This window comes from Mirounga leonina, unplaced genomic scaffold (genome assembly GCF_011800145.1).
Source record: "Mirounga leonina isolate KUSES-001 unplaced genomic scaffold, KU_Mleo_1.0 Mir_170, whole genome shotgun sequence".
In the NCBI taxonomy this organism is placed as follows: Eukaryota; Metazoa; Chordata; class Mammalia; order Carnivora; family Phocidae; genus Mirounga; species Mirounga leonina.
This window is the reverse complement of record NW_023270433.1, coordinates 31,558,605-31,584,960: the sequence shown is the minus strand read 5'-3', so window position 1 is coordinate 31,584,960 and position 26,356 is coordinate 31,558,605. Positions and strand designations below refer to the sequence as shown.

At 50.6% G+C, this 26,356-nt stretch overlaps 1 protein-coding gene across 1 annotated transcript in view; it reads left to right on the top strand.

Annotated features, from left to right (window-relative positions):
• COL15A1 (collagen type XV alpha 1 chain) overlaps nt 1-26,356 on the top strand; it is a 103,381-nt gene that overhangs the window by 24,829 nt on the left and 52,196 nt on the right. Inside the window, exons 3-7 of the mRNA XM_035016219.1 lie at nt 11,818-12,365; nt 13,544-13,618; nt 15,159-15,239; nt 20,623-20,770; nt 24,604-24,713. Of these exons, the coding sequence (XP_034872110.1) occupies nt 11,818-12,365; nt 13,544-13,618; nt 15,159-15,239; nt 20,623-20,770; nt 24,604-24,713 (962 nt within the window). The remainder of the gene's footprint in view (nt 1-11,817; nt 12,366-13,543; nt 13,619-15,158; nt 15,240-20,622; nt 20,771-24,603; nt 24,714-26,356) is intronic.

Sequence of the window (26,356 nt, the reverse complement as noted above, 5' to 3'; positions counted from 1 at the left end):
GACTCTGTGAGCCAGCTTCTGTTGCTGCCCCTCCGTACAGCTCAGAGGAGTGAAGTCGGTTCCCAAGGCCATACACGGGTTTGCCTGATAGCCAAGGTCTGCCTGATAGCCAAGCCTGGGGTTGGGGAGAGGGGTAACCCTTACCTGTGGCTGCCCCCTGGGAGAGGGCATCAGACTTACCCAGGCTAGACCCTGGAAGACACTGGGGTCCCCAGGGCCAGGCAGGAGGGGCAGTCTTTTTAAAAGCTCCCTGGGTGACTCTGCTGTGTGGGTAGGACTGGAACCTTCACACCATGCTGTACCACCCATTCTGATTTGAATCCTGACTTTAATTGGTTATTATCCTCATAGCCTTAGAGTGGTGATGAACTTCTCCAAGCCTCAGTTTTCTAACCTGTAAAATGGGGCTAATAATATTACCTACCTCATAGAGAGTCTGTAGGAAGATGAAATGATTCATGGAAAGCTCGTTGAACCATGCCTGTCATGCAGCAAGCCCACGGTAAATCTTAGCTGCTGACATCCTTCTTTCTTGTCTTCATTCACAGATTATCCTTGCCAGGCTCTGCCGGCACTGGGGACTGAGAGGGGTCCCCATGGTCTATGCCCAGAAGCTCATGTGTCGTCATATCAGAGAGGGAAGGGGACACACCACCAGAATGCAGAGATGAGGCTGTTTGGGTGGAAGGATGGGTGGGGACTGTGGGGACACAGAGGTGTGCTGCACCTGGAGGAGTCCCAGGGCAGCCTGGGAGGCCGTGGCTTGTAATGGGCAGAGCCCAGCGTCGAGTCTTCAGTGCTGGTTCCTGCACTGGGGCTTACAGTAGGTTGGGGCTTGATTTCCTCCTCTTTGAAAGGAGGGAATGATCATGCCTTGCCTCCCCTCTGGTGGGGGCTGCTCAGGCAAGGGGATGCTCTGGAAGCCAGAGAGGGTGCTGGGTGGGGGACGACTTCTCCTTCCTGCCGGGTGGGTGGGGCAGGCAGGCCACAGGCCCACAGCTGGTCCATCGCCACCCACATCCAGGCACCTTCAAAGCCATCCTTCTCTCGGTTTCGGCCAAAGACCTGAGAGAGCAAGAGAAAGAGAGGGAGGAGAGCTCACACAGTAACTTCATTGAGCATGAAAATTCCTATGCTATATATGAAAACCGGAAAAGGGAAGGAGGCGTTCTAAGTTTACATGTAGAAAAATGCTCTTCTGTAATTCAGAAAAATGAGGTCTTTGATTGTTGCCAAGCCCAGGTCTCCTTTCTAAGTTGATCCAGGATTTTTTCCCCCCTGGCAGGAAAATGGTTCTTTTTCTAAGGAATGCATTGGGTGGCAGGTTTTGCTAAGAACCTCTTGCATCTTTGCTGGGTGCAGATGGATCCCATGCAGCCTGAATTCTGTTGTGTTCCTTTTCCTCAGGAAGGGAGTCAGGTAGAGCCGGGAGCCTCTGCGGGCTCCAGCCTGGGTGGGGCGATCCTTCCTCGCAGGCAGAGTTGTGACATTTTCCTGGGCACAGCACTCCATGCCTCTGGCCAGGCTGTGCTGCCCAAAGACGAGGAAGTCTGTTGGGAAGGGCTGGGTTTGTCCTGCTCCCTGTTGGAGTCATTCCTTCCAGGCCTGAAGGCTGTGGACTGGAGGAACGGACAGTGAAGAGTGGTTAGAGAAACTGGAAAATAGATGGGAGACGAGAAGGATGCAGGTTTGGAGACTTGCAGACCTGGCAGGGGCCTCTGGAAACCATCATCCTGAGGCTCAGAGAAGAGAAGGGCTTGCTCAAGATCATACATTGAGCTAGTAACAGTCTGCCTCCCAGGCCGGCCCTCTCCCCCACTCCATGCTTCTGAGAGGCCATGATGCAGAAGTCAAGGCCGACTTGTGTGTGGTCCCAGAGTGCAGAGAAGGGCCCAGCCTGGTGGGTGCGAGTTAAGGGAGACTGCCTTGGTCCATCAGGAGAAAGAGGTCTGAAGCCTAAAGACTGTCCAGCAGTGGTCAGGGTTGTCACGAGAGGGACGAGCTCCCCAACAGTGGACATGTGCACACAGAACCCTTGCACGTGGCCTTTTGGTGGGTATGTGGTAGAGGAAACCCCTTCTCCAGATGGTGAGCTGTACTCTTCCCTCGTAGAGCCTGTGGCTTGCTGCGCTCCCAGCTTCCTGTCTCTGTGGGGAAGGGGGAGGAAGGGGCGAGGAGGTCTGATTGATAACCTAGAGTCCTTGGGGGCCATGTCCCTGTAGCAGTATCCAAAGGGAAGGGAAAGAACAGTCCTGAGAAGATGCAAGAATGTCTCCCTCCCAGGCAGGATGGCCTGAGAAGGAGCAAGAGGAGGGACCCTTGGTTCTCTGAGGCTCCCCAATTTATGCTGCTGGAGCAAAAGAGGTATTGGGGAACTCCTTTCTCCCCAGAGCCTGAGTGCAGAGGGGCCCTGCTGGGGCTCCCAGGGTAGTCACCCCTACTTTACCTGCACTCCCTTAGCCTACTGGCTCCAGCCCCAGGCCACAACAACACGGGGTCCTCTGGATCCCCTGAGCCCTGTCTCCAGTGAAATACACCAACCAGCTTGAAGGAATCCTGTGTCCCCATTTAAGCTGATGAAAGTGTCCTGTGGGTCCTCATAGTCACAGGTGGGCATGAGAGATGTGGGGGGCATCTTTTGCTTTCCCAGGCAGCCAGCACAGGGAAAAGTGAGAAGGATAGGAGGTAGGCATCTAAGTTCTAGGCCTGGCTTGGCCACATCAACCTGCATGACCTCAGGCCTGCTCTCTTGGGACCCTCCCAGACCTCTGGCTCTGGTTCTGTTGTTGCGATCCTCGTGCTCCCAGTTTCCCCAGGCACAGGCATTGTCCCTCCTAACTGCAGCCTGGGAAGACTGCCCTGGGTTTCACGGAGGCGCAGTTCTCCCTGTGGCCACTGGGGGCCGCTGCCATGCACCATCCTGGGGTGTCCTCAGCCTCCCTCCCTGTCTGGCTTCTCTGCAGCCCTAGTTGACCTAGAGCCAGAGGAACGCTCCTTGGCTCCTTCCGGCCTTAAATGCTAACAAGCGCAAGCGCTGGGCGCAGGTCCCAGATGATCATCTGTGAGATGGAGCTTTGCGAAGCCAAATACAGTTCCCTAGAGAGGCAAGGCTCCAAAGCCCAGACTAGCCCTAGGCACTGCCTCAGCACCCCACAGATAGAAGGGCTGAACCAGCCCATTACATAGAAGGAGAAACCGAGGCTTGCCTGGGGAAGAGAGATGCCAGATGTCCCGGAGTCTGTGGCTGCGAAGAGGAGAGGGAAGGATTCCTGTGCTTCACCTCCTCTGGCCAGGTTGCAGTCGTCTTTGTGGAAGAAAACCTGAACCCTGTCCTGTTTGTTTCTTCATCGCTAGGAATCTGCCCTGGTTTCCATGGAAACTGGCTTTGGACCCCTGGGAGGAAAGTTGCACCCTGCAGTGACTGACTGTTCAGATTTTCCTCTGCCTGGTCCATCTCTAAAGCCGTCTGATGCCTCCACCCCATGTCCTCGGGAGGGGCCGCCCAGAGCTCTGCTTAGGAGCCTGAGCCAAAGACTTGAGGCACAGGGGCCTCTGTCTGTCCCCCTTTCATCAGGCCATGGCACCGAGTGCCTGCTCTGTGCCCAGCCCTGATTTGAGTATTTAGAGGGATTGATGCTGTGGTTCTGTGTATAGGGTGGAAGGAGGGCCCTGGTGTCTATGAGTGCAGCTGAGCAAGGGCAGGAAGTGGGTGGGGCTCTTCTTAGATGATTCAGCTCTGAGAAGACAGGAATCGAAGGAACAGCTTGAGCAGAGACAGAGATGGGGGTGGGGGGCGAATGAAGAGATGAAGCAGAGGGTGTCTACTCTGGAATTTTGATTTGATCCTCTGGGCACTAGGGAGCCATGGAAGGCTTTGGAGCTTGTAAGTAGCATGAATGGATAACTGCTAACCAAGACACCTAGATCATGAGCTTCTTGAGCACCTGCATTCTAGATTCATCATCATATCCCCAGTGGCGCATAGGCAGAATGTGGGGGCTTTATAAATGTTATCAATTCATGGATTGGAAAAATGGGTTGAGAAATCCCCACTGGAGATGAAGCTATTGTTATGCATTAATGAAGTGAGAGATGAAGACTGAAGTCAGAGTCAGCCCCAGGAGGTATTTGGAAGGCAGTGAAGACACCTAGAGGATGTCTATATGGCTATGGCTCTGAGAGTCCATCTCATCTAACACCTTGATATGCACATGGGAAAACTGAGGTCAGGGATGGAGAACAGCTTGCCCAAGGGCACAGATGGAGTCAGTGGCAGAGCTGGGACTCAACTGGAGAGTTGTATCCCTCCCTGGGCATCTCTCATGGCCCCATGTCTGTGTTCATGCCTGGAGGGCTCCCTGGGCCCGTGGACCTAACATCGTGGGAATGGGAGGGAGCTTGGATCTCCAGGTGATGGATGAGCATGCAGTGAGATCCTTGTTAGATGTGGAGCCTGAGCCTGATCTCACTCACCTTCACCAGGGCCTCAGATTCTGAGCCTGGCACTTCCTGTGTGCTAAGCATTTGAGATGTATTATTTCACTCAAGTTACACAGCTGTCCTATGAGAATAGGTATTAATTTCTGTGGAGAAGTGTGGGCCCTCCCACGAAGGGCCCCAAGGTTCCTGAGGCCAGAGAGTTCCAGAGTTCCAGGATCAGACCCTGTCAGACTGCCCTCTCCGATCTTGCCCACCCCCCCCCCCGATGGTGGGATGTGTTCCCACCAGCTGTGATCCCCACCCTCCCACTTCCCACCCAGCACAGAGCCATCCCAGGACAAGCCTATGGACCAAGTTGCTGGGCCTGTTTGTCTTGGCTCCCTGGCTTCTCTCCCCTCCCTGGTGGCCGCCTGAGCAGGTGGCCCTCCTGCAAAAGCCAAGGGGAAATGAGCCAGCAGGCCCGGGTGCAACCCTGAGTGTGGGTCACTCCAGGCCAGGGGTTGCTCCCCACCACACCGCGCCACGGGACAGTATGTTTGAAGGGAGGTAGGGGTTGCTGAGAGCAGAGCTGGGTTGACTTGGGCTTCCTGCAGATTGTAGCTTGGCTCCCTCTGTGGCCAACCCAGTGGAAACAAGGCCTGTGGCCAGGCTCCTGCGCCCTTGTCTTCCCTCACACAGCTGGGGCCTGGGCAGCAGGAGGGCAGGGGGCAGTTAGGGAGGGTCCTCTTTGCAGGCTTGGCTTTTTGCTAAGCTTATACCTTTCAGTCAACTAGAATACCAGTCACTACCATTTGCTGAGCATTGGCACTTCCCACCCTTCGTTTCATTTGGTCCCCACATGTGAGGTGGGCTGAATGTCCCCACATCCCTGCTAAGTCATCCACCCAAAGGCTGCCCACGTGGTAAATGGCAAAGTCTGGATCCGAACCCAGTTCTGCCCAATGCCAAGAATTCTCCTCTGCAGGTGGCTTCCTCTGCCCACTCTCCAGATGGCCAACCCACCACCAGTGCCCGGAGGGGCTGGGACAGCAGGGCCGAATCACACCTCCCCTCTGTTCATCCTTGCCCTCTGCTCGTCTGCCACTTCCCGGCTGTGGCTTATAGTCACAGAACTTCCTGACCACTCATTTTCCTAGCTATAAAACAAGGAGGTTGGATAGACTTGTGATTTTTTTTTTTTTTAAAGCAGGATTCTCTGGGGACGACAGGATTCCCAGCATTGCCACGTGGGAGCCCGGGCTATACCGGCCATGGCAGCGCTGTGCTGGTTTAAGCAGGTTTCCTGGCCTCTCTGCCTCTGCCCCCAGGTCCTCTGAACCCTCACCTGTCCCTGAAACCGTGGGGACACCATTTGGAAATAAGCCGCTGGCTGGATGAGAGCTTGGTCCATTTACTCTCCTTCGAAGGGCACATTCTCCAAAGCTGGCGGGGCTCACCAGAAAGGGGCTTCCTTTCTTCTTGGGAGGGGGGGAGATTGGACCAGGAGGAAGAACTTCACTTGGAATCAGGGAAGAAGAAAGCAGGGCTGTCAGCAGGGGGCTGTTGGTTTGGTTGTGTTTTTATCTTTAAACCTGGAGGGGAGAAAAGAAATCCCAGTGGGGTGTTGGCTTTTATTTCTGTTTCTTTCCTTTTCACTCTTTCTCTCCCCTTTCTTTCTATACAGAGACAGGCCATATCTGAGTGAGGACAAACAAGGAGAGCAGGGTTTATAATTTCTAAAAGGGGATGGAAGGAGTTAATGTCTTTAAAATATGTAAATGTCTATTTCACACCATGTATATGGTATAAAATTTCAAAAAGTACAAAAGAGTGTCAGGAGAGAAGAAAGTCTCATGTTCCCCACCCACTGGCTTCCTTCCCTGGAGACAATCTCTAGTCCCAGTTTCTTGTGTATCTTTCTAGAGATAATCTAATATATATTTTAAAAAATATATATTTATATATGAAATATGTATTAATCTATGTATTTCTAACTGATACTAATTCTGTTCTGCACGCTTTTTTGGGGTCTGTTTTTACTTAATACATCTTATTGATTGTTTCCTATTAGTACCTAAGGAATCACTCTTTTTAAAGGCTTCATGGTATATCAAAACTGATCATTTATTTAACCATTCCCAAAGATGGACAGTTAGATACATTTTCAACAATGCTGCAGTGAAAATTCTTGTACATGCTTTGTATTTCACATATGTAACTTTATCTGTTAAAGAATCCATAGAAGTAGAATTCCTGGATCAAAGAGCCCATGTATACTTGTAATTTGATAACTATTGTCAAAGAGCCTCCCACAGACATTACACCAGTATGTGGTCCCACCAGCAACACATGAGACAGCATACTGTCCGACATTCTGATGTGTGCCAGTCTGAGAGGGGAAAATGGTATCTCTTCACAGCCTTAGCTTGTATTTCTCTCCTGAGTGAGGTGGAGTATCTTTTCACGTGTTTAAGAGCCATTTTAATTTTTTTTTTTTTTTTTATGGTTTTTCCCTGTTCTTCTCCCATTTTTCCATGGGGCTGTTGCTCACCTGTTTTGTATGTAAGGTAACTAGTTTGTTGTCTGTGAGGTATGTAGCAAATATTTTTGTCCAGTTTGGGATTTTATTTGACACCAGTTTGGGAATTTTTGTTGCTATGCAGAACTTGAAGAATTTCGGTGCAGTTAAATTTAACCAGATTTATCAACCTTTTCATGTATGCCTTCTGGGGTTTCTCATACTTAAAATTAATTCCTGTTTTAATGCAAGCTGCAAACTGGAGAGGAAAAGCATTGGATGGAGAATCAGCTCTGATTCTCTGGGTGGGGTGAGATGGGGTGGGCGACAGAGGGGAGCTCACTCACTGTGGAGAGGGGAGCACACTCACTGTGGAGAGGGGAGGACCTGCCCCAGCAGGGGGCCCTCCAGGACCTGCGTCAGGGCTTGCTGGGGAGCAGGGAGTGCAGCTGGGTCCGGACCACAAGGGCTTCTCAAGCCAGGAGGCAGCAGCCGCCCCCCACCCCCCATGCTGACTGCAGACCCAGGGCCCTCAGCAGAGTGCCAACATGATCAGATTTACGCTTTTGTTGAGGATGGGTAATTGTTTTCGTTAAAATGTTGTGAAATACTTTCCATGACATGTTTTATAAGCAATACCACAATGAATATTTGTAAATATTGCTTAGTTTCAGAAGTAAACATTATCGCTATAGTTGAAAAGCCCCGCAGACTGCTCCCATGGCTCATCTCCCTGCCCCCCCCGAAGGTTGGTAGGAATATGCTGCAGGTGGGCACAGCGGCATCTGAAATGTTCTTACCACCAAAAAAGAAATGATAGTTATGTGATGTTGATGGAGGTGTTAGCTAAAGCTGTGGTGGTAATCATATTGCAATATAGCAGTAGATCAGATCAACACATTGTATATCTTAAACTTCTACAGTGTTATATATCACTTATATCCCAATTAAAAAAAAGTCGGCTCGGGTGCTTCGGAGGACACTGTAGCAGCGTTCAGTGAATTTGCAGGCGTATAGCCCCACAGCATCCAATCATTGCCCCCCCCCGCCCCGCCCCAGGTAAGCACCAGGAGATGTGTGTAAGAGGTCCACAGCAGTAGTGTTTTAATAGTCAGGAAAACCTCCCTTCCCACCAACAGAAAAGTGAGCCACTCTGTATGGCTTATTGATGCCGTAGAGTATTGTTGTGAAAGTATAATGTCATGATGCATGCCAGAGTCGCATGCGTCAACAAAGGTCAACCTTCGTGGGGCGCCTGGGTGGCTCAGTTGGTTGGGCGACTGCCTTCGGCTCAGGTCATGATCCTGGAGTCCCGGGATCGAGTCCCGCTTCGGGCTCCCTGCTCGGCGGGGAGCCTGCTTCTCCCTCTGACCCTCCCCCCTCTCATGTGCTCTCTCTCATTCTCTCTGTCAAATAAATAAATAAAATCTTAAAACAAAACAAAACAAAAAAAAAAAACAAAGGTCAACCTTCAAAATACAATGTCGAGGGCGCCTGGGTGGCTCAGTTGGTTAAGCGTCTGCCTTCGGCTCAGGTCATGATCCTGGAGTCCCGGGATCGAGTCCCCCATCGGGCTCCCTGCTCGGCGGGGAGCCTGCTTCTCCCTCTGACCCTCCCCCCTCTCATGTGCTCTCTCTCATTCTCTCTCTCTCAAATAAATAAATAAAATCTTAAAACAAAACAAAACAAAATACAATGTCGAGTGGGAAAAAAAGAATGTCGGAGGAGTCCACGCAACATACCAACGCTGACATGAGGTGTAGAGACATGCACGGGAGTATGCACACCGCTTGCCTCAGAGAGGCTGCCCTTGGGGCGTGGCCAGGGGAATGGGACTGGAGAGTGGCCCAGAGCTGAATCAGTACTTTCTCCAGCAGAGGGGTGGACACATGCGTGTTTGTCATCATGTTCTTCAGAAATTATTTTAACAATATATTCTATTTAACCCAGTATTTCCCCAAATTATCATTTCCTCATGTAATCCATAGACACATGGTTAATGAGGTATCTTACATTCCTTTGTCCAAATGAAGTCTTTGAAATCCAGTTCGTATGGTACACTTGCGGCCCAGCTCAGTTGGGACAGCCCACGTTTCAAGTGCTCAACGGCCACGCGTGGCTCATGGCTACCGTGCTGGACAATGTGGGGCATCTCTGGTAGACATTGTATCAGGGACCCTCTGAGATTCCTTTCAGAACCTGAACGTCAAAGATGATGATGATGATTTCCACCATGATTGAGCAAGTGCCGCACCTCAGACTCTTTCATTTAATCCTCTCATTTACTCCTTTTTAAAATCATGGGTCAAGATATAAATACATAAAATCGACCATTTTAACATTTAATATGTGTTTCCTATTATCATTTATGCTTTTTGGTAGTTCCTAAATATTTCATACTAATTTTGTGACACACACAAACGCACACAACAGGCTAGCTGCTGATGTTGTGCAGTCTTCTCTGTGGGTGCCAGGGGAAGGGCACTGGAGTCAGGGCATCTCTCTCTCTCTCTCTCCCTCTCATCCTCCAGGGAAGTTTGAGTTCCTGGGCCACCCAGAATTCAGTTGCACCCTCGTGCTGCTAAAGAGTCATTAGCATGGCAGGCTGACTAGGTTGAGCTCCCCTCAGAACCCCTGGGAGGGAGCCCCCGTCTTAAGAGACTGAGGCAGTGAACCAACCTGAGGTCAGACCAGTCATGGCTTGAAAACATCTGCCATTTACAGTGTCACCTCAGGGAGTCACTCCATCTTCCCGAGCCTTGGTTCTTCATCTGTAGGATGGGAGAATGGCAGTTAATCCCGGGCTGCAGTGAGGATGAAGTAAAATCACGTATGAAAAACCCGGTCATTTTTATTGTATGTGGGGAGCTCAGGGGACACAGAGGCAGGGTGTCCAGGCCCCCATCTTGGCCTCCCTCTCCTTGTCAGCACAGTGTGGTCGGAAACCCCTGTCCATCAACCTTTTGGGCTTGTCGAGTGGATGTAATCAAAGGAAAGAGTAGTGAACGGTTATTGCATTACCACCGTATTTACCAGGGTTACATGGATGGTCTCCTGTAATCATTTTCATGGGGCCCATAGCACAGAGGGAGACACAGCCTTGGAGCAGTGAAATGACTCACTGGCTAATTAATGGTCCAGTCAGATAGGGACAAGTTGGTAAACTAAAAGGCAGCCTTGATTTGTCAGATGGGGCTTTACCTGCAGTGCCCTTGAATGGCTTGCGTTTTCTCTGGACACAAACCCAAGTCCCCTGTGGTCACTCAGACTCTCAGGGTCATCTGGCCTTTGGCCATAGTCCAGGTAGTCACCAGATGTCTGCTCTGCTCCTTGGTCTCTGGGGAAGGACCCTGCTCAGTTCTGACCCTCACTCACTCCAGCCCTCCTCATTGGACTGAATCCTCAGTATCTGGCTTCACTTCTGAGGCCAAGGTGTCCTGAGGGTCCATTGTCCTGCCTGCAGGGGTCCTGTCCACCTGTCCCCAACACCTGCCTTCCTGTCTCACTGCTGGCATCCTGGGCATCTCCTCAGGAATGGGTTCCCATCACTGCAAGCCAGCCCAAAGCCTGCTCCCAGGGTACCAGGGTTGGGCGGATCAAGGCTCCTGAGCCTGGGGGCCTTTCCAGGCCAGCACAATGGAGCCCTAGGATTTCAGCCAGATAAGAGCTCAGACTCTGGGGTCAGATGCTCTGGCTTTGAACCAGGGCAAATTACTTAACTTCTCCCTGAAGTAAAATGAGGCTAAGGGTACAGAGTTGTGAGGATTAGATGAGCTAGTGTATGTGAAGAGTTTAGAGCAGGGCCCCACACAGAAGAACTCAGGGAATGTCCATAATGATGATGATGATGTGAATTTCAACTGCCCTGAGGTCTGGGAACACTTCACCTTGTCCCAGTTTTTCCCCATACCCTGAGGCACTTCAACAGTAGACCTCATTCAAAACAAACAAAACAAACCTACCCAGTTTTATAGAAAGAAATGAGGAACAATCTGTAAGTTGATGGGAGAATCTTATATAGTCTGTGAATATTCTAGGACATACTTAAAAATGTTTCCAAACTGCAGGTCAGGACTTTTTAGTGGGTAATGAAATCAATTTAGTAGGTCGTTGCCAGCATGCTTTTAAAGATTCTATGCATTTATTTGAGGGGAGTGGACAGAGGCAGAGGGAGAGGGAGAGGGAGAGAATCCTAAGCAGACTCCCCGCCGAGCATGGAGCCCAACGCAGGGCTCAGTCTCATGATGCTGAGATCATGACCTGAGCCAAAACCAAGAGTCTGACGCTTAACTGACTGAGCCACCCAGGCACCCCCTCCAGCATGCTTTTAATAAAATAAAAGAGGAAAAGAGGGGGTGCCTGGGTGGCTCAGTCGTTAAGTGTCTGCCTTCGGCTTGGGTCATGATCCCAGGGTTCTGGGATCGAGCCCCGCATCGGGCTCTCTGCTTGGCAGAGGGCCTACTTCTCCCTCTCCCACTCCCCCTGTTTGTGTTCCCTCTCTTTCTGTGTCTCTCTCAAATAAATAACTAAAATCTTTAAAAAATTATTAAAAAATTTAAAAATTAAAAAAAAAAAAGAGGAAAAGAATCCCCAAAAGGAAAATATCAGAGTGCCTGGTGAGTATTGAAAGCAAATAATGTTTTATGAAACATTGTTTTGATGTTACAGATATGTGTTTATTGGAACGGGCCTATTGGGTTGCAATATAAATTCATTTCTTATTGTGGGTCATTGTCAAAAAAGTTTGAGAACTAGTAATTAAGGAACTACGGTGGGGTTTCTGAGGAATCCCATTTCACTTGGAACTTTTTCTTTCTTCCCCATTTCCAAGCACAGTAGAATATATGTGTGAGCCATGGCCTCTGTCTCCCTCCCTGCAGATTTGGCTTCCCAGGGCCACCTGGACCTCACGGAGCTCATCGGTGTCCCGCTGCCCTCATCTGTGTCCTTTGTCACGGGCTATGGTGGCTTCCCAGCCTACAGCTTCGGGCCTGGTGCCAACGTCGGCCGCCCGGCCAGGACCCTCATCCCACCCACCTTCTTCAGGGACTTTGCCATCAGCGTCACGGTGAAGCCCAGCAGTGACAGAGGCGGCGTGCTCTTTGCCGTCACCGATGCCTTCCAGAAGATCATCTACCTGGGCCTGCGGCTCTCGGGCGTGGAGGATGGCCGCCAGCGGGTCATCCTCTACTACACGGAGCCAGGCTCCCACGTGTCTCACGAGGCTGCTGCCTTCCCGGTGCCCGTGATGACCCACAGGTGGATCCGCTTTGCGGTGGTCGTCCAGGGCGAGGAGGTGATCCTCCTCGTGGACTGCGAGGAGCACAGCCACGTCCCCTTCCAGCGGTCCTCCTGGCCCTTGGCTTTCGAGCCCAGTGCAGGAATCTTTGTGGGCAATGCAGGAGCAACGGGGCTGGATAGATTCACCGTGAGTCCAAGCCCTGCAGATCAGGGAGGCCCCTGGATGCCAGGCAACCAACCCAAGCAACTCTTCTCATTATTTTGTTCTTAGAGCCTCAGAGAGGCGTGTGTGTGCGGCGGGAAGAGCTCTACTCCTGGGGCCCAAAACCTAGATTCCAGTCCTGTTTTCAGTTTAGCCTGATGACGTTAGAGCGTGGATTCTCTGATCCTCTCTGGGTCTTCTTATCTGTACGCAATGATAAGCAAACCTACGCCGTGGAGTGGTAGAGTCAAGTGGGATGGCCTGAGTGAAAGCTCTTTGTGCATTTTAAGACATTATAAAAGGAGGAAGGTTTATTATTTCTTCAGCAATTTTTTTACCTTTGGAGAGGAGTGCCAGGTGCATTTAAGTAATTTCTGCAAAGGTGGAGGCGGCTAGAAGGCCAGAGGGAGAAGTAGCTTCTCTCTCTCCTTTTGGACAACATGCCCTGAAAAAATAGCAGAAAATTAACTCTCCCGTCAAAACAGGCTTTTAGGAATAAGCCATTCTAAGAAAATCCCTAAGTTACTGTAGTTACGCATCTAGTCAGCACACATACTTAACTGATACCTTAGCTAACTGATACAAGATGGTACCGGGGGAAGAGTTTGGGTTTACTTGTAGTACAGCGGGAGACAATGAGTGAATCTGAAGAAGTTAAAATCCAGTTACAATTTTTCCACACTCACTTTGGGAGCATCATGGAGAACGAACTGTCAGGGGTGGATAGAGGAGGCAGGAGTGGAGGCAGGGAGGCTGGCTGGCCACTCCTCTTCACATGAGGCCTGCCAGCCAAGGAGCTTCGAGCTACAGGGGAAAGACACTTTCTGGGAGAGGGGAGACAGGCATCCTAGGGTACCCACTTACAGGCTGGGGACCTGGGACCAGTTAGGAAGCTGCTGTGAGTCTGTGCTTTGAAAACAGTATTCCCCAGGGGCTTCTCCAGCTAGTGGAGCTCATATTACATTGGCCCAAGGAGGGCCCTGTAAATGAGAGCAGGCCAAGAGGTGGCTTGTTCCCTTGTCATGGCTCCAGGCAGCACATTTCTCACACCTGTCCTCTCTCTTGGTGGCCTGATCTCCGTTCCAGGGACAATCATGCTTGCCACTTGTGGTCATGCTGTGGGCGAGCAAGTGGTGGCTTCTGACCTTTTGCTCTTCCCCCAGGGCTCCATACAGCAGCTCACCATCCACCCTGACCCCAGGATCCCCGAGGAGATGTGTGAAGCCGAAGGATCCTCGGTAAGCCCCCATCTCCCCTGCCCCCGCCCCCAGCCGCCAATCGGCCCGGGACGGCTGGATGCCCAGGCAATTCCTCTTTCCCGACGTCATGGAGTCTCTAAAGTCTCTCAACTTGTCAAGCGCTGCCTCAAGTCCTATTTTGGGCTTTTGGGCTTTATTTATTATTTTTTTTGAGAGCTTCAGCCATCTCTTTTGTGGGGGCGTGGGGGGTTGGGGGTGGGTTGCGTTTCTTCTAAGGTGTTGGGTTCTTCCGTGGCTGTGGCAGTCCGTGGCCTGGTTTCCAGACTTCCTGCCAAGAAAGGGTGTCAGGATTCTGAAATCAAAGTTAAAACTCTAAGGCATGAGTGAAAATTCCTATAAAAACCAACCTAAATTTAGCATTTATGCTTGGCAAATGAATCTGTTCCTAAGTTGGGGATGGAGTGGCAGGCAGGGAAGAAAGATGGGTCCTTCCATGCCCCCCCTCCCCTTCTGCCTCCCTCCCTGCCCCCAGGATCTACGGATCTACTGAGTCCCTGCTAGGTGACAGTCCTGGGGGATGCTGGAAATAATGAGACACATGGGCAACTGTCTCTGTCCTCAAGCTGCTCACACACACTTACACGCCCAGAGGCAGTGACAGAGCTAGGGGTGACTGGAACCCGGGAGGTCCTCAAACCCAAGCTCTCTGGGTTGGGTGGGGGACATGAAGGTGAAAGAAGAGGAACCAGAGTAGGCAAGGGAGGAGCTGATACCTGACCAGTGACAAGCAAGTATCAGCTGGATGAGGGAGAAAAGGCATTTCAGGCAGATGCCTTAGCTTGATGCAAAAAGTCAGAGGGGAGCACAACGTGCCATATTCCTAGAGCTTCTGTTTCTCTTTGGGGGGGGCGGGTATCAACCCCAAAGCAAAGCATAAGTTGATTTCATTCATTTAGAAAAAAATGCTTCCTGTTTAGTGGGAGAGCCCTTCAGAGGTGGAATTTGGCTCTGTAAGAATGTTTGCCCTCCCTGAGGCCATGATCCTGGCCTGACGTTCCTATGAAGCTGGGAGGAGGGAAACCTTCTGTATATTCATACCCTTCTTTCTGCAGTGTTGTCAGGACTGGAAAGGTAGAAGCTGCCCAAGAGTCCAAGAGTAAGGTATTATTTAGAAAATGATGGCCCCCAGGCTCTCTGGCTGACATCAGACGACTCATTATGAAGATAAGGTAGCAATAGGAAGACATTCTCCAAATGTCATGGTTCTCCAACGTTCATTCGGTTGATAGCCATGCAAATGGGAGTACCTCTGGCAGAGATTGAAGGGACCTGGACATAATGAAAGTGGGTATGTTAGAGAGACTGTATATTGACTGTAGTTTCTCATCTGCGTGAGCAATAAAATATGGAATGAACAGTGAAAAGAATAGCCACTGTGCTCTCTCTCAGGTCCTCTCTCTGGCTCTGTCCATCTCTTTCTCTCTTACACACGCACACACACACACACACACATGCAGTTTCTCCAAAGGAGTGACCGTCTGTGACTTCTCCTCTCCCGGCATGATTTGTCTCCACACAGGCTTCAGGAGAAGCCAGCGGGCTTCTGGAGGCAGAGGGCGTCGCTGAGATCCTGGAAGCTGTCAGCTACACTCAAGCGCCGGTGAGTCCTTCTTCTCCGGCAGAAGCGCCAGACCTCTTGGCCAGCTTTTAGGGGCCCAGAGTCAATGCAGCGTGCCTGGGCCTGACATCTCTGTTCTTAGATCTGTGGCTTCATTTGTGGGCTCACCTGGGGAGGTCAGGAAAGTCCTGGCCAAAGGCATTTGGCCACAGCCCCGGTGCCCTGGAATGCCCGTTATCTCTGGGCCACCTTGTGCCGTGGCCGCAAGAGGACTGTCCAAAGGCAAACATTGTGCTGTCCTGCCTCCCGGCTCTGTGAGCTTAGGTAGCGTACTCAGCTTCTCTGAGCCTCAGCTCCTCTTCCTGCTAATCAGAGTCCTGTCTCAAGGACATGTTGGGAGGGTCAGATGAAGCAGTGCAGGGTCAGGGCCTGGTGTCTGGCACGAGGGAAGTGACCTTGAATGCTGGCTGGTGTCACATTTGCTCCGGGCTCTGGGCTCTGAGAAAGAAGGCAGGGCCCTCTCCTGGGAGATGCAGAGTCTTCCCAGGAGCTCCCTTCTGGCCCCATGAGAAAGGCGGCCATCCTCACAGTGATGGGGGCCTCCTCCCTCCTGGGAATATACTCTGTGGCCCAGACAAGGAAGTGGTTTTGAAAGCACTGAGTCAGACTGTGGGGACGGCTGGAGCCCATTTTTAATGAAAACAGCCAGCAGTGTCTGAGTCAGTGAACACAGAAGCCCAGCAATCTCCTTGACTGGTCTAGTACATTCTATAGACTCATCTCTGATAAAAGAAAGCAAGGGAATAAGGCAGAGGCTATAGATTATAGACCTCTGGTGACAGAGGTTTGGGTGGGGCAGAATAGAACTGTAGTCTGTTAGTGCAGGGGGTGGTGCTTAAAGTTACCGTCTTTCTGTACAGACGTATATGGAAAACTGCCCTTTGTACAGATGGGCAAACTGAGGCCCAGACGGGGGGGACAAGATTGGCCCTTGGGTGCCTGGACAGAGCTGAGGCTTGAGCATGGGCCCCCTGATGCCTCATCCAGGGGTAAGGCTACAGCCCTGTGCTTCTGGCCTGGGCGGTGTTGCAGAGGTTCATCCCTAGGATCACAGCCAATTCTAGGGCAGCTGAGATGGAAGAGGCAAGGGTCCAAGGTGGTCTGGGCGGTGATGGGGATGGTGGCTGCTCTGGGGAGTGTTGTAACCCTGTGTGCCACAGCTCTGGCCCCCCCCCCCCCCCCCGTTGGCATGTCCAGGGCACCTGCAGCAGGGCACAGAGCAGTGGTCCCTTGGGCCTTCTAGCCTGATGCGGTCCCCCAGTGTACCAGTTCACAGCTAGGCTTGAGTCCAGCTCAGGCAGAGATGCCAGTAACACATGGTGGCCTCGCAAGAGGGACAGGAAAGGGGAATGAGGTTTGAGAGCGTGAGATGATCATGGCGGCAGGGACTGGTCAGGGAGGACTTTCTGGTGGAGGAGGCATTGAAGCTGGGCAGCTCTGGACAGGGGTCGAGAAAGGCAGGGGATGGAAGAGGACCAACATTTCTCGATACCCACTGTGGGCCTGGTGCTTATGTATACGTGACTTGATTTAACCCTTGCAACAGCCTCGCACGGGAGGTGGAAGCAGATGCTCAGGGAACAGGGTGGCTTTGCCAGGGCCAGGCAGTGGTGACGTCAGGACCTCAGGCCGCAGTGCCGCAGGTGCAGGGCAGGTGCACGAGGACGCTGCAGCCGGGAGGAAGTAAGGAATACATCCCTCCAGGATCTGGAGAAGAGAAAAGACATTTGAGGGACTCAGTGGTCCCTGGGGCCTCCCCGAACACTTTCCTTCCTAGACTTCCCAGCCCCATTGTCCTCAGTGGTGTTAAGAGAACTGGTGCGTATCCGAGTCCCACCAGGTGTGGTTCAGCTCGGCCCCTTACTCGTTGTGGACCGAGAGTCAGTAACTTCCTCCTCCTGGGTTGAGATGTGGCGTGCCTACATCACAGGCTGGTGCGAGTTACGTGGCCCCCATGAGACACGGGCAGCGCTTGGCACACGGCAGCCCTCGGTGCGTGGTGGTGGGTGTCGCTCTTGACTGGTAAGTTCATTGTGCTAGAGTGCCCTGTTCCTCTTGGGGCCCCCTTCCCACCACCTGCTTCCTGGTTGGCTGGAGACTGGGGCTGCGGGGTATGCCAAACCGCTGTGGTTGCCCTTAGTCCTTAACAGAATTCTCTCTGGGCTGTGGGTCCTGATGCTAACTGGTCTGTTCCTGGTATCAGAGTCCCGTTCTCAGGCTCCCGGCATGGCTCCTGCAGAGCGTTCACTTTCCTTTGCTGTTTGCCGGGAGGTGCTTTTCCATTCATTCCTCAGAGGAGGCACTGAAGCACAGAGGAGCGAAGAGCTTTGTCCCCAGGGCTGCCCAGCCTGGAGGTGGCAGAGCCAGGTCTCCAGCTCTGGTCTAGGGCTCTGTCAGGCATGTCACCATCTCCTGGAGGGGCTCCATGGCTCCCCCCCGTGGCCACCCCTCCAGGACGGGGGAATTTTCCTCTTCATGCAGACGTTCCCCTTCCATCTCTGTCTGGCTTCTCTCTTGGAATGAATCTCAGTTCCCTGTCCTCACCCCTTCCAACCTGCCACGCTGCAAGACACAAGCCATGACCAGCAAACTGAATTATGGGCTGCCTGAGCAGACAGGGACTTAAAAAGCCAGCCCTCCTCACCTCTTTCCCCATTTAGGGCAGGAGTCCCTGCTACCCCATGCTTCCCCCTAAGTCAGCTTCTATTGACATGCCTTTCCATTTCTGGAAAGTTCTATCATGCTTAGTTAAAATTAATGTCCCTATGGTTCTCAGCCCTGGCTGTGCATCAAAATTGTGTGTATGTCTTGGCAGGGGGTGGTGGGGCAGTGGCGGGGGGACAGTTGCCTCTGGGCTGCATACCTGGACATTCAGCTTCAGGGGGTCTGGAGTGAGGTCCAAGAAAGTGTACATATGAAAGCTCTGCAGGTGATTCTGATCCACAGCCAGGAGCTCTCTTCCATCCACACCTAAATGCTCACAGTTTTCCCAGACTCCGCAAACATTTGTAACCTCTTAGTCCAGGCCTTGGCCCCGGTGGTCTGTTTGCCTGGAGGGCCCTGCCCGCACCCCCCACCCTACCTGGCCAATTCCTAACTTCTCCTTCAGGATCCCTTGTTGGAGCTTTCCTCCTGCACTCGGCTCTCACCTCTGCTGTCCCACGCGCCACATTCAACCACACCGTGTCTGAGTCTGGGTCTCCCCATAGTCCAACAATGTAAGGGTAGACACTCTGTTGTATTTTTTCATTTTTGTATTCCTGGGGGCCAGCGAAGGACCTGGCACACCATAGGGCCTCAGGAAATAGATGTGGAATGAATAACTCTGTGAATGAGAGAGAGGCTCAGCAAACCTCTACACTTCTAATACAAAGTCTTGAGACTCGACAGTCCCATTTCGTCTTCAGCCACACAGGTTCCACAGCCACACTAACCCCTGAAAACCAACGGCCACCTGTTAGAGGCAGGACACCTGGCCCGAACCACCAAGGGTCAGCTTACCAGCAGGGACATCCTCCAAGAACCACGGCAGAGTGCCCCCTGCTCCTTGAAGGGAGAGGAGAGGAACTGCCTGGGGAGAGGCTCTTACCACCCTGCCGGGGCACCGCGCAGTCGGGGAGGAGCGGGGAAGCCCGAGTGGAGTTCCTCACAACTTCTGGTGGTGGCAGCCGCTCTCTGCTCCCACTGCCCGCCCTGCTTCTAGCCTCGCTGGGCCTCTGTCGTGCAGCCTCCTGGTCTCCTGACCTAAACCTCAACTCCCAACCCTCAAATCCGTGCTCTCATTGGTGCCAGGGTGAATTCCCCAAAGCACACACTTCTCTTGAGCATGCTACCCATGAAGGTCCCAGGTCCAAGGGGACTTCTCACCAAAGAACCGGCCTCCCCGCTCTCTGCCCCACCCCCAGCTCTGTCCCCCTCTTCCCTCCCTAAACCCTCGAACCCTTGCCAGGCTCAGGTAGCCAGGCCCTGACAATGCTGTGTCCCTTCTTGCCCAGCACCTCCCTCCATCCCTGTCTTCTGTAACTCTCCTCATTCTTGAAGGCCCAACTTCTTGGAGGCTTCCATTCCTGCTTCCACCCTGGAGATTTTACAGTACAATAACCTATATTTTATTTTTCATACATAAATATTCCATACTCATTATTGGAAAAACTGCAGTTACAGGTGAGCAAAAAAGATAAAGCAGTCACCTTTAATACCAACACCCAGAGAAAAGCACTATTGAGGGGTTGTTCTTTCTCAAAAATTTAAAATTCCAGTGATGTGAATAGTAATAATAATACATAGGTTCATACTATGGGCCTGGCTCTGTGTTGAGCACCTCCATGTGCTTTCTACCCTGTGAGTAGTCACTGTTGTCCCATTTTACAAAGGAGGAAGGTTACATGACTTGCCCAATAAAAAGTAGCCAGTAAGTGGAGTGCAGAGATTTGACCTAAACTTGATTCTAAGAACTGAACCACTGAATCCCAAGTTATGGTGCCCATAAGAATCCCCTTTGTTCTGATGGACCAGAGACTTATTGTTTGTATACTAGATTCTGACATTAAGGAAATAATCTTCTGTTATTAGGCTAGGCGAGTCATGCTACTATAACAAAAATCAGCCCTAAAATCTCAGTGGCTGAGTTGTTTCTTATTCATACCACAGGTCCAACACTGGTCAGCAGGATCCTTCCATTCACCATGTGCAATTCCTTGAGCTCAGAAAGGGATGAGACTGTTTGAACATCCCCAGGAGCTGCTACCTGATCCTGGCTCTAGGGATGATGTCATGACCTTTGTGGCCCCTCTATCAGGATTTCTGCCTAGATCTTGAAGCTGCTCTGTGGTTCCAACTGTTGGGGGTTTTTGTCTGTTCATTTTTCTCTACTTGGTAAAGTTAGTTGAGACATTGACTGCTTTTGGAAAAGCTGCCCAGATCCTGAAGTTTCCTTGGAAGGAAATCACACCCATCTTATATTTCATAGGTGTGCAGTTCACACTGGGATTGGATTTATATGGTTTTTACTGAGGACAGCCTGGTTCATTCATTTGTTTACTCATTCATTCCCTCACCTAAGAGATCTTTATTGGGCATCTCCTCTGTGCTGGTCCGAGATGCAGGGTCCTTGTGCTTGAGCTTCAGCCAAGATGAGCAGAGTCTTACTGTAAACAGAACAGAATTTAATTACCCCTAGCATGCACCTTTTTCAGATCCTGGGAGGTTCAGTGATAGCCTACGTATATAATAGGCAGGTCCAGGCATTTTTCTGGGTTTGTTCAGCGTGTTGTGGATGTATTATTTCCTCCAGTGAAAAGCACTGCCATTTTTTCTGCTTTCCTCCCAACTGAATCCTTTCAGCTCTCGTTTTTCCTCCCTTCAGTCTAAAGAAGCAAAAGTTGAACCCATAAACACACCTCCAACTCTATCGCCTCCTTCTGAGGATGCGGAGCTTTCTGGCGAGCCTGTACCTGAGGGGACTCCGGAAACCACCAACCTGAGTGTCGTCATGCACAGAAGCCCTGAGCAAGGCAAGTCCCCGAAGCGCCCTCATCCACAGTGGCCTTTCATGAAGTGATCCTGTGTGCCCAGCCTGTGTGGTGTATGCCACATAGAGCCTCTCATTTCACCTTCCTCTCGGTCCTCCGAGGAAGGAATTATAACCATCCTCATTTTATAGACAAGATGGGGAAATCATGTCACAGAGAAGTTAGGTTACCTAGCTGGGGCATTTCGGCTTGTAAATGGCAGAGCTGCGTTTGAACTTGGATACTTGAACTTTTTTTTTTTTTTTAAGATTTTATTTGTTCATTTGAGAGAGAGAGAGAGAACATGCGCGCACAAGAGCGGGAGAGAGGCAGAAGCAGAGGGAGAAGCAGACTTCCTGCCTGATGTGGGGCTCAATCCCAGGACCCTGTATCATGACCTGAGCCAAAGGCAGACGCTTAGCCGACTGAGCCCCCCCAGGCACCCCTGATACTTGCACTTTTAACCCTGGACTCTGGAAGGGCTTGAGTTCCAACACAAAGCTTGCAGTAATTGTTGCTGTTAATTAAATACCTACTGTTTGCCAAGTGTTCACCTACTTCATCTCCAATCCTGACAGTCCATCTCCTGGTTGGTATTATTGGCCAGTATTTTATGGGTGGAAAAAATGATGCTTGAAAAGGTAAGTGACATGCCCATAGTCACACAGCTAGTGAGTGGCGGGATGGACCCCGTACCCAGACCCAACTCCAGAATCCCTTTCCAGCTTCAGCTGCAAACTCCTGACTCTCAGAGGATAAGATCAGGTCATCAGAACTCCTGTGGGGCACGCACGGGAAACTGGTGGCCAGAGAGAGGGACAGGCAGGCACCCACGGGTCAGCAGCAGGCTCAGGGGGAGTGCTGGCCCCCTGGCTCCCCATCCAGGGCTCTCGCCCCTGATCTCGTCCCTGATCCCCCGACGTGTGCAGAGGACAACCTGGTCAAAACCCAAGATCTGCTGTGACCCCCAGGCAGCAGCATGAAATGTGTCCAAGGCTGAGACGGGTCTGTACTTCTTGCCCTTTATCAGAAGGGCAGCAGCTTCAGACTGAGGTTACTGCTCGTGCAAGAACGCCAACATGCAGGGCAGAAAACAAGGACAAAAACCCCCTCGGCCTGTAGGAAAGACTGGGTGGGCAAGTTGTCTTTCATGTATATGTACGGCCCTGATGCTGGTGATGCAGAAGATGTGATGACCCAGTGACGGACTCGTGCTGTACTCCACGAAGAAAGCAGATTTCAAAACTCTATGTCTGCTGTAACCCTAACTTTGAATATATTATTTATACCTATTTATATACAGCCACTTAGAGCTGTGTGTGTGCGTGTGAGAGAGAGAGAGAGAGAGAGTAATAGACAACAAAATGTTCTAAGTAGTTATCTGGGTGGTAGGATTGTGGGTGGCTTTTCTTTCTTTACTTCTGTGTTTAACAAGCCTTCTGTAATCATATGTATCATTCTTCTTTTCACTTCTGCCATCAGTAAATGCATGTTATTTTAACAACTAAATTGGGAAGTCTGTGGGTGAGAGCAGGTATAGAGTACTGAATAGGAAAAAATTTGTGTCATGATTTCATACAGTCATAATACAAGCACGGAGTCAGGGTGTTGCTGGGGAAGACTGGGGACAGAGCAGACAGTTTGGACAGAAGCTCTTCTCAGCCACCTATTTGCTCTTGGGCCTGGGGCACATTGCTTAATATTTCCAAGCTTCAGATTCTTTTTTTTTTTTTTTAGATTTTATTTATTTGAGAGAGAGTGCATGAGCAGGGGTAGGGGAGAGGGAGAAGCAGGCTCCCTGCTGAGCAGGGAGCCCGATGTGGGGCTTGATCCCCGGATTCCGGGATCATGATCTAAGCTGAATTCAGGCAGCCCCTTAACCGACTGAGCCACCCAGGAGCCCCAAGCTTCAGAGTCTTTACCTGCCCCCTGGGAGTGTTCACAATCCCTGCCTCTCAGGTAGTTTAGAGGATTGAACCCTTCCCAGGGATGTGGAAGTGGTTTATGAATTGTGAATGCTGTTCTCCTGGGTGGAATTAGGATCTCTGAGGAGGGGCAAGGAGCGGGCAGAGGCTGCAGGGCCAGGCAAGAGCCTCTCCTAGACTGGGGGGTGAGTGTAAAGGAGGTGGGAGCCAAATGCAGACTGGGACGGAGATCCAAGCACCGCTCGTCTGTTTCCCTGCGATCAGCCAGACTCCTTTACTGGCAGAGAAAAGGCCAAACAGAAACAACAGAGCTTGCTGAAGTGTTCCTGTTCTTCTTATTGGGTGGACAGCCCAGATGGTGAGGAGAAAGGGGCCTGAACCCTGAGCCCTGTCCCCGTCTAGGAAAAGCTACTTAGTAGTTTTATTCCAAGCTTTCCTGACACCATCTTGGCCCAGGGCACCCCTCCCTCCACCCCCGAACTTAACATCCTCCAAGGAGTGGGGACTCAGAGGTTTGGAGTCTGGCCTGCTGTTTGCACAGCACCCCCTGGTGGCCAGATTCGGGAGGATGAGAGAGTGGTGATGCCGGCAGGGGATCCTTCAGCATCTTCCCCTGCCCACACAGTTCTCACCGTGGGACATGAGTTAGTACCGCATGGGTGGATATGGCCTGACATGGGGACAGGCTGACCTGGCTTCAGGGCCCCTCCCAGTCACTTACTTTCTGTGGGACCCTGTTCCTCCTCAGCAAAACGGGGTTAATCCTAAAAAAGTGCTAATGTGCACATCAGAGTAGAACACACACGCTACGGGGTGATAGTGGGCGGCCTGAAAACTCGGGATTCCTGTCCTGGCTCTGCTCCCCCAGCTGTCAGGTGGTGGGACGGTCCTTGTGGGTAGGGCAGATGGGCTAGCGGGAAGATTAAGTGAGGTACTGCATGGGACAGGCATACATTCATATTAGTATAATTTCTTTTTCTTGGCTTTAGGACTCTACTTGTTTATTTTTTTTTTATTTTAAAGATTTTATTTATTTATTTATTTATTTGACAGAGCACAAGCAGGGGGGAGAGGGAGAAGCACGCTTCCCACTGAGCAGGGAGCCCCATGTGGGACTCGATCCCAGGACCCTGGGATCATGACCTGAGCCGAAGGCAGACACTTAACCGACTGAGCCACCCAGGCGCTCCCCACTTGTTTTTTAAATTGCGAAAGAGATATGTGCTTGTGGTAACAGTTCAATCAATGCAGAGTTGTATGAACCCTCCAAAATAGTAATTTCCTTTCCTATCCTCTGGGGAAACCAGTATTAAGCATTGTGGGTTAGCCAACTTTGTGTGGTTTATCTGCACACACATATGTATCTATATATTACAAATGTTATTTAATAATTGTGTTAGTTATATAGTGATGATTATATATATAATGATCATAAAACTTGTATGCTCAAATAGTTTTTTTCCCTTTACACACTTAGAACCACACTGACAGTGAACATTTATGAATGGCTAACTAAATTGCTAACTCTATTTAGGGACTGTCCTCAATGCTTTTTTTGTATTAACTTATTTAATCCTTGTAGCACGTAACCTTCCAAACAACCTTGTAAAATAGGAATTGTTGTTCCCAATTTATGGATGAGGAACCTGAGGCCCTGATTGAATGACTCGCCACAGGTCACGTTCCTAGTAAGCGGCAAAGCCGGGCTCCCACCCCGCAGGTGGTGCCGGAGCCTGTGATCGAAGCACAGCGTGATACTGCCCTTCAACGTCGTTTTTTCTGCAACTTGGTTTTTTCCCCTCTTAATCCTGTATTATGGACATCTTTTCAAGTTAATAGGTAAAAAGATACTTCATCCTTTTCCAAGATTACAAAATGCAGTTATCAATTACAGAATGCCTGCTTCCGTAGGGTCTGGTGAGGTCCTGAATGACACACTGGAGGGAGTTCATGCTATGGACGGTGCCCCCGTTACAGATGTTGGCTCCGGGGATGGGGCCTTCATTCATGTCACTGAAGAGGTGAGTGAATGGTAAATTTCATTTGCTAAATCAGTAGTCAGTTTGTTTGCTCATTTCAGACTTGATGGTGGCTTGTGTTAGGCATGGTAAAGAATCAAGAGGGTTTCCGCTGAACATCATGGTACAGAAGAGAGGAGACCAGGGCCCAGGAGGCTCTCCAGGGAAGCACCAGGACGGGGAGGAGATGTAGCTCAAGCTGGTCCTCACACCTTCCCCGGGGATGCGTGCCGGGTCCTCGCCACAGTACCCACCTCCCTCCTGCTCATTTGTGAAGACACACAGCCTTTTCCTTTAGAGCCCCTTTAAGACAGAACCAGATTGACTGCGCACGTGCGTGTCCACCATGGTTATGTAATTGGCTTTTACACCTGCAAAGCCAATTTTTTAAATGCTAGACACAATAAGGTGTGAAATTAAAGCAAAGGTCTTCTTCTCACAACAACCGCGGCTAAAAACCCACAGGTTCAGCTCATTCTTTCTGCTCTCCTGGGATGAAACTCAGGCACTTCTCATGCTCTCCCAGTCATGACCTGATAATAACCTATTTTCACAGCTACTTCCAAAGTCCAGTCCAGCATTATATCAAAATTTAGTCCCTTTGTCTCCCAAATTCCAAGGAACACATATCCAGCTCACAAATGGTTTGTAGTGGGGAGAAGGGAGGAGAAAGTCCCAGCACACTGATGATTGTCTCCAAAGGAATTCTTTACCTTTTCCTCTATAGCCCAGAGGCAGGTGGCAGGCTAACCCTGATAGAACTGATTTCCTTTCTTGTCTCTTAGTACATCCCACACAAGTGGTCTGGTTCCTGCTTCTAGCATGTGAAGTGTACTTAATTGTACAATGAATTAATTGTTCTTAATTGTATTTTAGTGTAAGCCCTTTGGGACTTCAGCTGAATTTGAGGCAGAAAGAGTCTCATTTTAAAACCTGTGACATCATCTCTTCTCTCTTTTTTGGGGGGAAGACAATAATTCTGCAAGGATTCATGTTGTAGGAAAAAAGGTTCTGTGGTCAAATACATTTGGGAAATTCTCCACTTTATATCCTCCTTATTATAGACCCCTTAAAAATCCCACAGCAAGGAAATCTAACCTTGATAAGCTTAGTGGTAAAGAGCTACTTTTTGCAAAACAAAACAAAACAGAATGACCCCCACGCCCCTCAAATTTAAAAGAAAAAAAAAAACAAAAAACCTTTGGAAACTGAGATAAAACATAGTTTGATGACCCTAGCAGCCAAACTGCTGTTTCCATTTCATGCATCTGCTGTGTAACCTCCAGAGAAGGTTATGCTTTTCCCAAGGAAACTGAGTCCCAGGGAGAGAAGAATCATGGGGTTCAGTATGGAGAAGGCTGGGGAGGACAGAGTTGTTGCCTGCATATCTCTGAATCTCCATCAGGGGCAAAGGCATTCGACTTGTTTTTATGGCTTCTGGATGGGCACATAGGGAAGGTCACAGGGAGACAGATGTGTCTAGATAGACGTGTCTGGAGCTGGAGCAGGCTGACTCAGGAGACGGGGATCTCCCGGTCACTGGGCATGTGCAAACAGATGCTTGGAATCAAACAGGAGATACAGTTGCCTTGCGACCTCTCCTGTCCCTGGGATTTTGTGATTCTGGGAATGTCGTGGGGCTGGGG